Source organism: Ammospiza nelsoni, chromosome Z, assembly GCF_027579445.1.
Source record: "Ammospiza nelsoni isolate bAmmNel1 chromosome Z, bAmmNel1.pri, whole genome shotgun sequence".
NCBI classification, from domain to species: Eukaryota; Metazoa; Chordata; class Aves; order Passeriformes; family Passerellidae; genus Ammospiza; species Ammospiza nelsoni.
In genome coordinates, this window is record NC_080669.1 from 12,524,896 (window position 1) to 12,540,336 (window position 15,441).

General features: G+C 37.7%; 1 protein-coding gene across 1 annotated transcript in view; it reads right to left on the reverse strand.

Annotated features, from left to right (window-relative positions):
- DTWD2 (DTW domain containing 2) overlaps positions 1–15,441 on the reverse strand; it is a 64,767-nt gene that overhangs the window by 19,300 nt on the left and 30,026 nt on the right. The window contains exons 3-4 of the mRNA XM_059492643.1: positions 13,822–13,916; positions 5,140–5,329 (exon numbers count right to left, since the gene is read on the reverse strand). Of these exons, the coding sequence (XP_059348626.1) occupies positions 5,140–5,329; positions 13,822–13,916 (285 nt within the window). The remainder of the gene's footprint in view (positions 1–5,139; positions 5,330–13,821; positions 13,917–15,441) is intronic.

Consider the following 15,441-nt stretch of genomic DNA (forward strand, 5'->3'; position numbering starts at 1 on the left):
GTCAAAAGATCATTTTGGATACTTTATCCTTATTTCAAGAACATGTGCATCGATTGTCCTGGAAGTTTTGAGCATTGGAGGAATGACTTTTCCTCCTCAGAACAGTCATGCATGACCTTATATACACATAATGCAGTCTAACACACAGGAGATTAGCACTCTTCTGATGCAGCTGTGTGAATAGATCAACAAAATTATAATAACCATTTTTAGTTACATGGCCCTTACTAAAAATGATCATGTAGAAGGCCTGCTTTGCATCAGTTGAAATACTTTCTGACTATTAAAGGGCTACTGCAAATAGATGCTCTTGATATTGATAAAAAACTCTAGTCTCCAAATCTCTAAATGTTCACTAAAATGACGGTATAGGCAATGTTTGTGAAAACCTCTGAATAACAATTAGTCTTTACACGTACATTCTTGCAATTTCTGGATGGTTCTGCCATATATTCTCAATATGGCATCTGAATTCTCTTGCTGGAGAAGAAATTCACAAATTATTTTCAAATGTTAAAGGAGTAGTTACAGTAAGTCAGATTTAATGATAACTCCCTGATCTCAAAGCTACCTCTTATGTTTTAAAAGCTCAAGCAAGACTGCAGACAGATCTGTTAAACTCTTTCAAAAGTGACATCTTGGGCTCCAAAAAAGCTGGTTAGAAAATAAATTCCACCTCAGGGAAGGAAGAGTGAGAAGGGAGAGAGAGGAAGAGCAAGAGATCCCAAGCATAATCTAAAGTTGGATATCAAAACATCAACTTGCTTGAGAACCAGTGCTTGACAATACAAGCATACATTACAAATGCTCATGACTAGTCAAGCAGATTTAAGCATACAGTGCAAGCTGAACTAAACAGTAAAGCTCAAAGGTTAAAAATTTGCTGTAAGAAACCAGATTTCAGATGATGATACCAATTTTCATGTAGCGAAGAAAGTATAAGGAAAACAAAATAGATGTATTAGAAATTGTGAAGGCATGATGGAAAAAGAAAATGAGGTATTGAATATATGAATAACAGCAATACTGTGATGAATGCATAAATAGGATAATTTGTTGGCACAATGCTGCTGACATTATTATGCACAATAAGTGGCAGAAGAGTGCATCGACAAAGAATTAAAAAGTCAGGAGTTTAGTCATCTCTCCCCACTATGCTGTGCTTATCTTCTCTTAAACAGAAGTGGCTTCACCCACAGTGGCCTGTGATTGCTTCACACAATACACCACCACATGAACTGTGACAAACAGCTAGTTCTTCTCTCAAACTACTGCATCAGCTTCTCCAAGGTAACTGAATACCTTCTCTGTATCTCCTCTGCAACAGCAGCAGATGCTGCAGAGGAGATTCAAAAGCCTGCAGACCCCTTCCTCAGTTGTGGCTATGCAAAACATCCTGGGATAATGCGCTTCTCAGAGGGTGCTAGTTTATGGAGTACCCTGCGTAATCAATGTAATAATCATATTAAAGACTATTAAAGTCACAGGAGGAGCAGCTGACTGAGCTCAGGGTGTTTAGCCTCGAGAAGAGGCAACTCAGGAGAGACTTTATCACTCTCCACAACTCCCTGAAAGGAGATGTGAAAGGGTGGGGCTCCGTTTCTTCTCCCACACAGTTAAAAACAGGACAAGAGGACACAGTCTAAAGGTGCCCCACGGGAGGTTTAGGCTGAAAATTAGGAGGAACTTTTTTACAGAAAGGATGATTGGGCACTGGAATGGGCTGGTCAGAGAGGCAGTGGAGTGAGTTACTGTCCCTGAAGGGGAAAAGACTTTTAAGGAAATACAGGATGTGGTGCTTGGTATCAGTGCCAACAAGCTGACAAGGTGGTGTTCTGTCCTAAATTGAACTTGATGACCTCAAAAGTCTTTTCCAGACTTTTGAGTTGGTGATTCTGTAAAGTCACCTTAACCCCAGTGCCTCATAGGTTTTTGCTAAAAAGTTTGTCCAACCTCATGCTTTGTAATTTAAGAAAAAAAATTCCATTCCATTCCACAATAAGAATGATTCTGGATCAAGACATAAATTTACATTTTTCCGATAAAGTTAAATATGTTAGATTCATATATATCTATTTCCTCTGGGGCTTTCTGGAAGAGCGCAATTTAAATTTCTTTTAACATTTTTTTCAAGGAAAAATGCTCTGCTGACCGAGCTGTTAATTAACAGAGCTTTTATTGGAGATCTCAAGATTTTAATACTAATTTAATACAACAGCCAAGTTTATTAAAATATCCCACAGTATCTTGAAAATCATTCAACATAGCAGTTTGTATTACCCAAAATCAGCAAAGCTGTAAAGTAATACAATTAAATATTCCTTTCAATGGCTCGAATCGATGATGTCTTTGTAGTTAAGAATTGCTAACGTCTTCATTACTAAAATAGCTCTTTTCTACCTCCAGAATATTGATTAAAAGCACACATCACCATTTATTGAATAAGTCTAGCTTCTTTTTGTATTACAGATAATGCCACCAGGTATCACATCCTCTTCACTTTTTACATCCCCCTCTATAAACCTTATTCTCTCTCTGGGGCCAAAAAAGCCTGCCTTCTTGAATTTCAAATATAGGGACATTCTACTCACTTTTGTCTCAGAAAATTGCAATATCAACCCAAAGTTTCAAGATATGATCAGTAAAAACTTTTTTCAAATAGAAAGCCATTTACATGGTCATTTAAATATGAACTATGGCGTAGAAAACAAGAAATAATGCAGAAATAGTAAAAAGCCAGAAAAACCCTACAGTGTTGGCCATGGTATCTAGATCAGTGAGAAAGATGAAACAGAACGCTGTTAAAGGTTGAACAAACTTTAGTCCCTAACAGTGCTGGTGTTTACTTGCAGACAGTTTTATAACTATGTTCTCCCACATTACTGCTAATTTTAACCATTAATAAGTTTCTAGGGAGCTGCACAGGTGCCTCAAGACCATTTCAGCACAAAATGATCAAACTTAGTCTAACATCCAGGTGTGTACAGAGCGCTCCAACACAGCCCTTGCACGGCTCCACACCCAGTGGGTGTCATCACTGAGCCTTACCTATCTCACCGGTGACTCTGTGCAGCCACAGCGCAAGCTCTAACTTGGCACAGCACAGAACAAATAAAGCAAAAATTACAGTCAAACCACTAAATGTAACCTTTAAACTTGATCTAAGAGATTGATGTCAGCCAGGTCACACCTCAACATGGGAAAACAGTTTTCCCTGCAGGAAGCTATTTTTGCATTTGGGAACTCCAACAATGTCATCATAACACATCCCTGTGATTTGAATAATAGAAAGTATCTAGTAGCGTATAAAATAAAAATCAAACCAAATATTGATTATAGCTCTGATATATTTACCATCTACCACAGTTTAAGAAAAAAATTAATACTTTTATTAACTTAATACTTCAAGAATCACTGTATCACTGTATTCATTTACTCTAAGAATTTAAACCCTTTAAAACAAGAGCAGCAATGCAATTCCAATAAAAAAGAAGGATATGGATGTCAGAATGTACCTTTCCTTGACAAAAGGGCCAGATAAGAAGTTGAGTGTTGACGAATAACTGCAAATGCTAAAGACTGCAATCGATGCAATACAGAATTCATGTATGCACAACAAAGCAAATCTACGAAGAATGTTTTTCTATACTCATGCTGTCTGCTGAATTTTTTTCCTAGAGCTTGAAGTATGATCCCTTGCATTGCTGTTTCATAAATCAATGCCTCTGAACTTTCTCAGAAAGGAAGACTGTGACTCACCCCACAGCGACAAGACGTATCCAGTCAGTTCTGGTGCCCACTTGCAGGGAGGAAAGGTGCACAGTAGCCAATTATCCACTTCCATCCAGAAAATCTCTCTGGGCTGTCACATCTCTACATGTTTTTATCCATGTTCATGTATAGAGGGTTATAGATTAACACCCTACACCTACATTTGCTCCCACAGCTATGAAATTTTGTACAAAACATCTTAACATACAGAAAACAGTTATGGGCAAATTAGGTGTCTATAAAATCACATGTAGATGTGATTTATATCTAGTCTTTGTGGTGTAATAACCTCCTATGATAGGAACACATTTGTTTGCAAACATTAAATGTTTTTTTTTCATTTGTTGTAGTGCACAGATACATCTTAATATCTTGGTGAAATCTAATGCAACAGAAGAATACATGTCAAGCAACAAACTGCGTATTATGGATTTTTTGAAAGATAAATTATTTATATATTTAAATGAGGTTTCATGCATTATAGTCAATATTACTGCTCAATCTTCTAAGAGGTTTTTTTGGTGTAGTATTTTACTGCATTTTCATTCCATTATTTTTACATGTTCTATCAATTCAAAGTCTTTATCAGCTCCAATTTGCCTTAGGCAGGATTTAATAATTTAAAAAGCATTACTTGTATGTAAAATGATCCATAAGCTTGCTGTCCATTATTAAAAATAAAATACACATTTTAACAGCCTCAGGGATACTAATTATGATCCAACAATGAAGGGAATTATTTTCTCCATTAGTAAAACTGAATAAAAATGGCAGCTTTGTCAAAAAACTAAATGTACACAAACAACCCTAGTCTGATGAAAACACTTAAGATACAGATACAAAATATGAATATACAGTCAAATGGACAGTATTTGTAAAATGTTACCTGAGACAGAATTTTTAATATGGTGGAGACAACATATGAGAAGAGTGTGATGCTTTCCTAAGAGGCTGAAAATTCAACTTTCAGCTTTCATATTTCTGCAATGTAAAATACTTATGCAGGGGAAAAGAAACACTTATTTCAATCTTTCTATTCTAACATCTTAAACAAGACACTGTTGTGTGTTTTTCTACACAAATTAGTTTTCAATTTTGCAAAACAATGATTCACTATGAAGTTACATATGCTAGGTGAAAATCAAACAAAAGCAAATTTCAAGTGAGAAAGTAGACATTATCAATTATCATATTATCAATATTTACAATTATCTTTCTTACAATCTTACAGATTGCCTAAATAATTGTTCAAGTTGTCTTTCTCTTGTTGGCTGGTTACATCCTCAGAAAACTACCCCCTTCTAACTCATTAGAGGCAAGAATCTACTAGACAAACTTTGAATTTTTATTTTACAGTTTATAACTCACTTGCTTGGGAAGGCGGAAGAGAGAATTTTTGTAAAATATATCTTTAGCCTGACTCCATGTTCCATCGATGATAATCATAACAGATGGACTAGAAGACATCACTGCAACTTCTTCCAAGTTGGTTGCTTCAGCTCCAGGATACAAAATTAGAGTATTGGGATTTCTGCACACAGTTGCTAATTCAGGATACCTTTAATGCACAGAAACACAAAATCAAATTAATTCTACAAAGTTTTCATGATGTACACATACTTTCAAATATTAGCTCCCACTCATCTCCACCAAATTTTACTTAAATTTCCCTTTGTCATCTACCACTTTCTCCTTCCAACACCTCTGAAGCTGTTGGTTTTCCTCCAACACCTAAAGTGGGGGCAGCTTCTAAGTCAGGGCAATCAAAAAACAACCACAAAAGTGACCAATGAAAGCTGAATAAAACAATATATCATATCTTTTGCAATGCTTAATCACTACTGTAATGTGTATTGGAGCCAAAGACATTTTGAATTGTTTACCAAAATTTAATACATGCATTCTAGAAAAAATTTATCAAACACTTGGCATAAAATTACTGCAATTATCCCATTTTTAACCTTATATATAGATAAAATATTAGCAATTCATAGTCCACATCTACAGGACACTTTTGAAAATGTTATCATTTCCATTGGTTTGGATTTTTTTTTAATTACTATTTATACTAGCTGGTACAGTTATAGTTCCCATTCTTTTACATGCTCTTCTTCCTTCCTGTTGGCCTTCTACACTTGTCAGTGGTACCACAGATGCAACGGCTGCCTATTGAGTGTACAGTTAATGTACACGGAAACTCCTGAAGTGTTTGCAGGACACCACTGTCCTAGCCTATAAAAATCTGTGAAAGACATTGTCATTTAAATAGTACTCCAGGTCCCAAAAGCCAAGTATAAACTAGTCTGGCCTAAATACTCCAGGGATGGGGCAGCCACAGCTTCTGCAAGCAACCTGTTTCCATGTCTCACCCCATAAGGGTAAAGAATTTATTCCTAGTACCTGATCTAAATCTAAATCTACTACTCTCTTCCAGTTTAAAACCATTTCCTTTGTTCTAGACCTTGCAAAAGTACCTCCCCAGCTTTCCTGAAATCCCCTTTAGGTACCAAAAGGCTTCCACAAGGTCTCCTTTGGAGCCTGCTCTTCTCCAGACTGAACTACTCTAACTCTCAACCTTTCCCATAGGAGACGCGTTCAGCTCTCTGACCATCCTCATGGCCTTCCTCTGGACTCATTCCAACATGTCCATGGTCCATATCTTTTCTGTGTTAAGGGCTCAGAGCTGGACACAGTACTCCACAAGGGGTCTCGCCAGAATGGAATAGACAAGCAGACAGGGGAGAACTCAAGAAAAGGCTAGTCTTGTAATAAAGAACGCATTACTTGTCTGGAACTCATTTCTCAGTCTTCCGTCTTGCTTCAGTCAGAAATCTTGAAGAAATATAAAGCAAGGGTTGACTGCCCAAAGCATGTGACATCAAATAAGAAATTAATTCTACATAGTACCGCAGTGGTTATAAGGTGTAAACTGATTTGGTAGGATGAGAAGAGCTTTATGCAGTTGAAACACCATGTGAAGTGGAAAGAGAAGCCAGCACATCTTAGGTATATCGGAATGGGATTAACAATAGTCAGCACATAAAGTGGGCACTTCATGATACCTATCAAGATCCACTTGGTGCAAGATCACAGATACAGGCACACTGTAAACATCTAAGTTCACACTGATGAATTTCTATTGTCACTGTCACCTTTTAAGTTCCAGAAACCAGGCATCTGCGCCACTTCTCCAAAAATCAAGCAATAACATGTATTTGTAGGGGGAAGCAGTGGTAGGAGTGGGGAGGACTAGAGAGGGAAGAAATGGTTCATAATGGATTTTGAGTTGATATATACAAGGTGTACCTAAACCTGCACTCCATTATCACTCTCTGAGGAGGCATGTGAAAAAGCAATTATAAGAATGTTAAATTCAGACAGGATTGAAGTGCAAGACATTGAAATCCTGAGATTAAGACTCAAATGGGACCATAAAGGATGTATATGAAATGAATGTGGAATGGAATTCAGTGTACCAATAAGCTGGAGAAAGTAGTCCACCATCTGACCACCCTCACTGCCAGCCATCCTCCCTCCAGCAAACAATCCAGACTGATTCAACACTGTGTTTCATTCCTGTCAATGTAGTTTACTACAAAGAACAGACATACAAACAAACAAAACCAAAACATACTGATTTGTCTTTCCAAAATGAACAGGAAAATTGTAAATAGAAACTGGAAATCTGTAAAATAAGCCTGTGGCAAACAGTTCTTCCCATTATTTTTTAAGCCTTACTTACACTATAGTAATTTGGTATCATTTTAATTTAACCAACAATTGTTACGCAAAATCAAAAGCACGAGGCCATCCCATTACACGATATCTAGTACCCAAGGCTTAAAACTGGTCATTATTTTCATGTTTGTCTTGAGAACCCAAGTCTTCGATTTAAACTATCCTAATTCTGAGACAGAAGAGATTTTAAATCCCCTTAGAGGATTAAAAAAATCCTCTAAGGGGATTTAAAATTTTAATAATTCATTTAATAAATGAATTATTAAAACTATTCCAAATCCGTATTGATTATGAAGCTCTTTAAGTTTATATTATGAACACCACAACTGATGTTTTAGTTGACAGTTCAGTTGAAAACACTGGTTTTCAATGCATACTCATCCAAGGATCATAGAATCATCACAACTTCACAGAATGGCTTGGCTTGGAAGGGACCTGAAACATCATCCTGTTCCAACCTCCTTGCCACAAACTGGGACACCTTCTACTAGACCAGACTGCGCAGAGCCCCACACAACCTGGCCTTGGACACATCAGGACAGGGCATCCACAGCTTCTCTGGGCAATCTGTCCCAATGTCTCACCACCCCCAAAGTAAAGATTTCTTCTTAATATTTAATCTAAACCTACTTTCTTTCAGTTTGAATCCATTCCCCCTTGTAAATAGTCTCTCTCCATCTATCTGGTATGCTCCCCTCCTGTCCTAGAAGGCCGCACTTGGCTCATGTCCTTTCTAGGATGAACAATCACAACCCTCCTAGTCTTTCCTCTTCCTAGTCCTTCCATCCCTTTAATTCCCACCAAGTGTTACTTCCATGACTTCCCCAACACCGGACACTTAAGATTCTTCTGAACAGGTTTAACCATCTTGTCTAGACTGTTTTTGCTAAAAAAAGTTTGGACCAGATGATCATTGAAGTCCCCTTCCATGCTGGTATTCTGTAATTCTATAGTACATATGTAATTAATATTGACAACTCTCATCCTTAAAATAGAATGATTTTAAGTAATTGCAGGAATATCCTCCATAAACTACGCTGAAGAAAAATCCTTTATACAGACACTATGACATTTCCAATACTTTCACTGGCACTTCACAGTACTCGTAGACTTTCAAACTTCAGAAAACGTTAGCATTTCCAAGAAAAAGTAATTTGTATCATTTACAGTTGTAGTAATTTACCTCAATTCTGTTGTAGTGTGTTTTGTTAGTTTATTTTGATTGCTCCCCCATTTTCTGTATTATCCCCCCATTTTATATAATGGTTCTGCCCTCACCAGTTTTTCCCGCCATAAACCTGCCAAATATGTTGTTCCCATGGCAACTCCCGCCACTGGGGTTGTCATCGCTGAAGACAATTTTGTAATTATCTTTTAGTTATGTAATTCCTCCTCCCCCTCATTCCCTTATATGCATACTTGTTTCTCCTCCCTGGGCCCAGTCAATCACCCCTACTCCTCCCACTTTACTAGAATCTTCTTTCCCATGGGGGTTATGATTGGCTGTGGTCCCGGGGCCCCTCCTTTACTTTGTATTGATTGGGTTCTCCCTAACGTCTGTTATGTTAAGTTCCCTCCCTTGTCCTCCCTTATTGGTTCTCTGTAAACCCCTCCCTGAGATTCCTCACCCTTTATAACCTTGTTACTCCCCTTGCTCTTGGTCACTCCCTGGCTGACATTTTGTGTTTCCCCAATAAACCTGACTTCATCCCCAGCGAGTGTCCAGCTCCTCATTCCCGTTGTGGTGGCAGCGAGACTGGTCCGCAGCGAGCACAGCCCGAGGCCCTCAGACGCCAAAGGGTGCTCGCCTTGGATTGCAGCTAGGTGTTGGCCGCCCTCTGCTAGCCAGACAACTAGCCCTCAAGGCTGGACACCTCGCTGCAAATCCAGGTAAGATTTTTATTGCAATAATGAAAAGTAAGATCAATCTGAAGATAATAATTTTCTCTTTCTATAAATTCATCAATACAAATTTTTTTATCTGCTTTACGTGGCCAGCAGCTAACATAAAGCTCAAACAGATGACACAATTTAAAAGTTATGCTGTAAGATATAACTATGGCCTTGAGCTCTGTAAGAGAAATATCTACAATACTTGCTTCTCTTATAAATCAGCCTTAGTTTTGGTATGCAGCAGGTATTGTAGGCTTTTATAATTCATTTAGCACAACAACAATCTCTGCTAAGCAAAACTGTTCAGATATTTCATTCCTGTCTGAATATCCAACCACTTTGTCACTGAAGATTTATACATTCTCATGAGTGCATTTAAGTAGCATTTCATTATTTCTGGGATGCATGCTCTTGAAATGTGTAATTTAAACATAATCCCATTTTTGTATCATGTACATTTTCATTACACATCTATTCAGTTGCTCTCAAACTCTCTAGATGGTTTTAATTCAACATGGATCCAGTGTGAAAAGCAAGCATTCAGATTTTAAAAATGTAACACTGCCATTTAGTAGCAAACAATACTACTAATAAAGAATAGATGCTAACATATTATCTGTAGAAAACCATCAGGTTAATGAGGACTTCTCAGTTTTTCTTATCATTTTTACTGTCTCACCTCAGTAATAGGCAGGTGCCTCTACCTCTCTCAATACTCCTGTGCTTGGAAGATTGTGGACTGCCATAATTCCTAAAAGGTAGTAATTTCCATCAAGTAATAAAATAGATTTTAGAAAAGGTAACTACTCTCTGTCATTTCCACATTCAGAAGGAAGCCCTTAGGGTCAGGACAGAAGCATAGAAGATATCCAGGAAGAGTGCCTCTGTTTTATCTAATTTTTGATCATTTATCTACTGTCTTTGTATGTAAAGCATAATCTTTAAGAACAGAAACATTAGCACAAGGATCATCACAGAACTGTTTACATTGGAAAGGACCCCAAACAATCAAATCCAACTGATACAGTTTGGACATGGCAGTGTCTTAACACTGCCATGTCCAAACTGTATCCCCAAACTCCCTCTCTACAAGTCTATTAAATACTTCCTGGCATCGTGACTCAACCACTTTACTGGGCAGAATATTCCACTGCCTGACAGTTCTTTTGGTGAGGGCATTTTCCAATCTAAACCTCTCACTGAAGCACATCTTGAGAGCCATTTCTTCTCGTTCTGTCTATTGCTTGTTAGTTCAGAGAAGAAACCAACGCCCACAACAACCTCTTCTCAAGGTTTTGGTAGTAAGTAAGCTGCAAGAGTTGTTGTGTGTTCCCTGTGAATATGCCCAGAAAGGCGCTGCAGCCGGGAGAGCACACACACTGAGAGAGAGGGAAAGCGTGAGGAGGAGGGAGTAGAAGAAAGGATCTGTTCTGGACTCAGTGCAAAGCTGAAGTCTATAGTACTCAAAGAAAAAACAGCCAGAGAGAATATTATCTAAATTATATTGAGAAATCTGAAATTTGATATGGTAAAGTACAGTTTCAGATGGAAATTAGCACATGTTCAGTTAACCAGCACTAATTACTTCCACACACAGAATGACAAAAGCTGTGACAGGCTGATGATCTCTGCCTGCATCTAGTCATTCTTGACTGAACTAAGGGGCAAAAATGCATGAATTTAGTTTGATAGCATAATGACACCAAAGCACAAAAAAAGCTCACAAAAAAGTTATCTGAATAAAGAACCACAACCTGTAACCAGTTTCAGTTAACATTAGTTGGTAAGTGGCAAAACTCAATTCGTTGATATTTAATATAGTAAGAATTCCTGTTTGTGAACAAGCACTACAAAGTGTCATATCTATTGTATATAATTACCTTAAACAGCTTTACAGAAAATCAACAGAAATAAATTGCATTTTATCACTTCTAAAGTGAAGCTACAAATTTTCCCAAGTGGTCCATTTAATTTCTAATCTAGGCCACTGAACTGCAGGAGGGCTGGCAGTTATACTGAGATTTCACAGAGTCAAAGAACCGCAACATTGTAGAGTATGCTGACTTGCAAGGGACACAAAGGATCATTGACTCAATTCCCATTCCCGTTCAGGACGGGACCCCAAGAGTCACACCACGTGCCTGAGAGTATTGACCAAATGCTTATTGAACTCAGACAGGCCTGGTGCTGTGACCACTTCCCTTGGGAGTCTGTTCCAGTGCTCAGCCGCCTTCAGGGTGAAAAACTTTATCCTGCTATCTAACCTAAACATCCCCTGGCACAACTTCAGGCCATTCCCCTGGGTTCTGTTGCTGGTCACAAGAAAGAAGAGACCAGTGTCTCCTCCTTCTCTTTCCCTCACAAGAAGTTGTAACTGCAATGAGATCCTCCTCAATCTTTTCCAGGCTGAACAGACCAAGTGAGCTCAGACACCCCTCACATGGCTTCCCCTCGAGGCCCTTCACCACCTTCATTGCTCTCCTTTTGGACACTCTCTAACAGCTCAATGTCATTTATGTTGTGGTGACCAAAACTGCACAGAATATTCAAAGTGAGGCTGCCCCAGAGCAGAGCAGGACAATCCCTCCCTTGCCCAGCTGGTGATGCTGTCCCTGATGCCCCCCTGGCCCTCCTGGCTGCCAGGGCACTGCTGGCTCACTACTGACCAGGACCCCCAGGTCCCTTTCCACATGCTGCTTTCGAGCCTCTCATTCCCCAGTCTACACACACAGTCAGAGTTGCCCCATCCCAGGTGCAGAACCAGCACTTTGTGTGGCTTGGTTTCAGAGAGCAATGTAGATAATTTGTAATTGTTTCCACACTGTCCTAAGTAACAGAGTAGTGCATGTAGAAATATTTGCAGCTGGGGTTTTGTAAGTGTTCCTTCATTAGAATCTATAATTTTATCACAGCATCCAGAATCTATACCATCCAGAATCTATATCTACCAAAGTCTGCATATTTTCAAAGAGGAAAAGCTTAAGGATTAGATTACCTTTCCAGAAAAATAAAATAAAGACAAAATCACCCCCTCCAAATAGTCACAAAATATAAAATGAAACTTAAAAACCATAGTGGCAAGGTTGTTTATAAAAGTCTGGTACCAAAATAATTCAAACTTTCGACATGTCAGATATTAGATACAGTTGTTATCTCTGGTCAATACAGGCCCACAATTACTTCTGAGTGAAACAGTATTATTATACAAAAACAAATACCTACAAAACTTTATTATTAGTAGCCTAAAAAGAGCATTAATCCAATAAATTGTACTTTAATTCATGCATAAGAGACAATAGTTGCTTTTTGCCCCAACATTTCCATAGTGAATAGCAAATATACTGCAGTTGTACAAGCCTATGAACAATGCAGGGAAAAGACATTAGCACTTTTTTTTGCCCATCCTGCTACATTCCACTGTTTTGAAGTTTTCTATCTTTGTAGAGAGTATTTTAATAGAGATCCTTCAAATGTAAAGGCTTTTGTAATTGGAGTTTCAGAAAACCATACTGTACAGTGTATATCCAGCTATGTAAATTATGCCTTAACTCTGTATTCAGGAATAAGTAATCACTTTACTGAATTGAGATAACAGATACCCTACCACTCTGTTCTCCCTCACACTTTTGTATATTTCAACTGGCCTTGCTCACCATGTCATGTGTATTAACATTAACATTCAATTTTTATTGAAGGAAAAGAAAACAGCAAATATTAACCACTCACAGAAATTCCTCTAAGGATTCAACTCAATTTGAGAATTAATTTCCTTTTTAAGTATTCACACTTTCTATTTGCTTTATTAAAAATGTATGTAGTAAAGCTTCACTGGCATTTGTACCAAGACCTGGTTTCTAAGATTTAGCTTCATCTAATGAAGATTAAAGACGTTATATGGGAAAGCAGTATTTTCCAGTGTCTCAGAATATTAGAAAAAATAATTTAAAATTTCTGAGAGCTATGCTTTCTTATGATGTATTTTAAGAGGAAGAAGAAAATTAATATTTCTTTTTTTAAATTTTAAAGAGTTTTAAACTAATCTCACAACGAGGCTGCTTTCTCAGTTTCCCACACTTGAGTAAAAACTATTAGTTTTACTTCAGTGACACCAAATGGTTAGTCAGATAAAGCAAATCAAAAAGAACAAAATAGAATAGCAAGCCAGAGCTAGTAGAAAGAACAGAACTGGAAACAGATAAGAGTTTGAAAGTAGCCATGTGAACACTCCAAGAGCGCAGAACTGAGACTATAACCTGAAGGAAGAATATCAAGTGCTTCTGACTATCTTTGGAAATCAGAATGTGAGTGTGCACACTTGAAATAAAAATTAAGAACACTGTTGGCTATTTTAAAAGACACTGAAAGATATATTCCTATGATTTACAGAGAACCAGAAAATGCACAGGCAATCCTGCTCACCTGTCTTCGTTAAAACGTCGACCAACCAAAATTTTGCATTTGTCTGGAGGGAGACAAGCTGCTAGCAAAGGTACCGTTCTTAACACTCGACTTTCCTGTAAAAAAAAGAAAAGTTACTTTTGAATAAAATCAAGAAAGGCTTCTATGAATTATTAATGTTTTTATTTTCTTTCAAAATCTGTTGACTACAGAGAGAGAAAAAAATTTAGCAGGTAACAGGACAAAAAATCTTCAGGAAAAAAACCCCAATCTTGATGCTTCAGATTGTATCGTTTTAATTGACAATACTGAACTCAATCTCAACTAATCTATGATCATCACCATAAATTTGAACTAGGCTATCACTATAAAAAACAGTAACAAAACTTGAGAGAAAAATCACTGAATAATAAACAGCGGGCAAAAAAAAGCATTAGCATTAATGAAATAGTATCATTATCAGTAGAAAACCTGGGTAGGGCTCAATTTCCGCAGATAGATGCTTCAGGGTTCTGTCCTGAGTTACACACATCACTCAAGTTTTGAAAAGTACATCCTACTTGCAATCACTTCCAAGAATAAGCAAAGGCAAAGGTAAGACAAAAAGGGGTTTGTACACCTAGCTATGCCACTGACCTCTGGATCATAACAGCAAGCATGAAAAAGGAAAAATGACACAATTATTCTATTTACTTATATATTTATATTATATATCTATACCTATCTATATATATAGAGAGAGGTATATATATACATATATATATTTACCTATATGCAAAAAAAAAAAAAAAATCAGACTGAGCAAATAATTCCATCACCTTTGCACTAGTCCTGATGCTGGATTTCTATATTTTTAGTTATTAAGTTGGTCTCATGATGCGCAATGATGCAATAACACTGATCTGAAACCAAGTATTTAGACCTTGACATGGAACGCTATATTGTCCTTGGATTCCTCCACAAGCAAAAATCTAAATAATTCATGTAGCTATTATGCAAAATGGAAGTTTGACAGTACAATTTCCCACATGTGATCCACTGTTCTACAGCAAGTGATTCTTCTCCCTTTGACAACACCTGATACATGTGCACATCTATCTGGCAGCTTGGCCTCTGGATAGTGTGAATGTGAAGACATTAGTCACATTAATCCAAACATAGGATATGTTTTTCTTGACTTTCTGCATTACTATCTTCCCTCAGTACCAGTCTCAATAGCACCATTTGACAAGAGTTGAAGGCTTAATCCAATGTACTGCAGACTTCCAAAGCCAACAATGAAGCACGTGGGGGATGACAGTTAAGACTGGCGGGCAGCAGGGGAAAGATATTCTCTATCTGGTTAGTTTATTGGGTTATTTTTGAAACAGACTGTTAAGAGTGTATCTGTAATGCAATGGCAGACTGAAGGATCAGATACAGTCCAAAAGGCTCATCTGCCTTCAAGACTGATTGTCTTTTGAGTGTAAGCAGCAAAGGGAACTTATTTTTTGTCACGTACGCCTCTGCAGTTATGCAGTCAAAAGCACCACCTTTGACTACCTGCAAAGACCACCATTTAACAGGACTTATCTCTGATAAGCTAAGGGCCCTCATATAGTTGGATAGTTACTATAGTGGTCTTCCAAGGATAGTTTATTC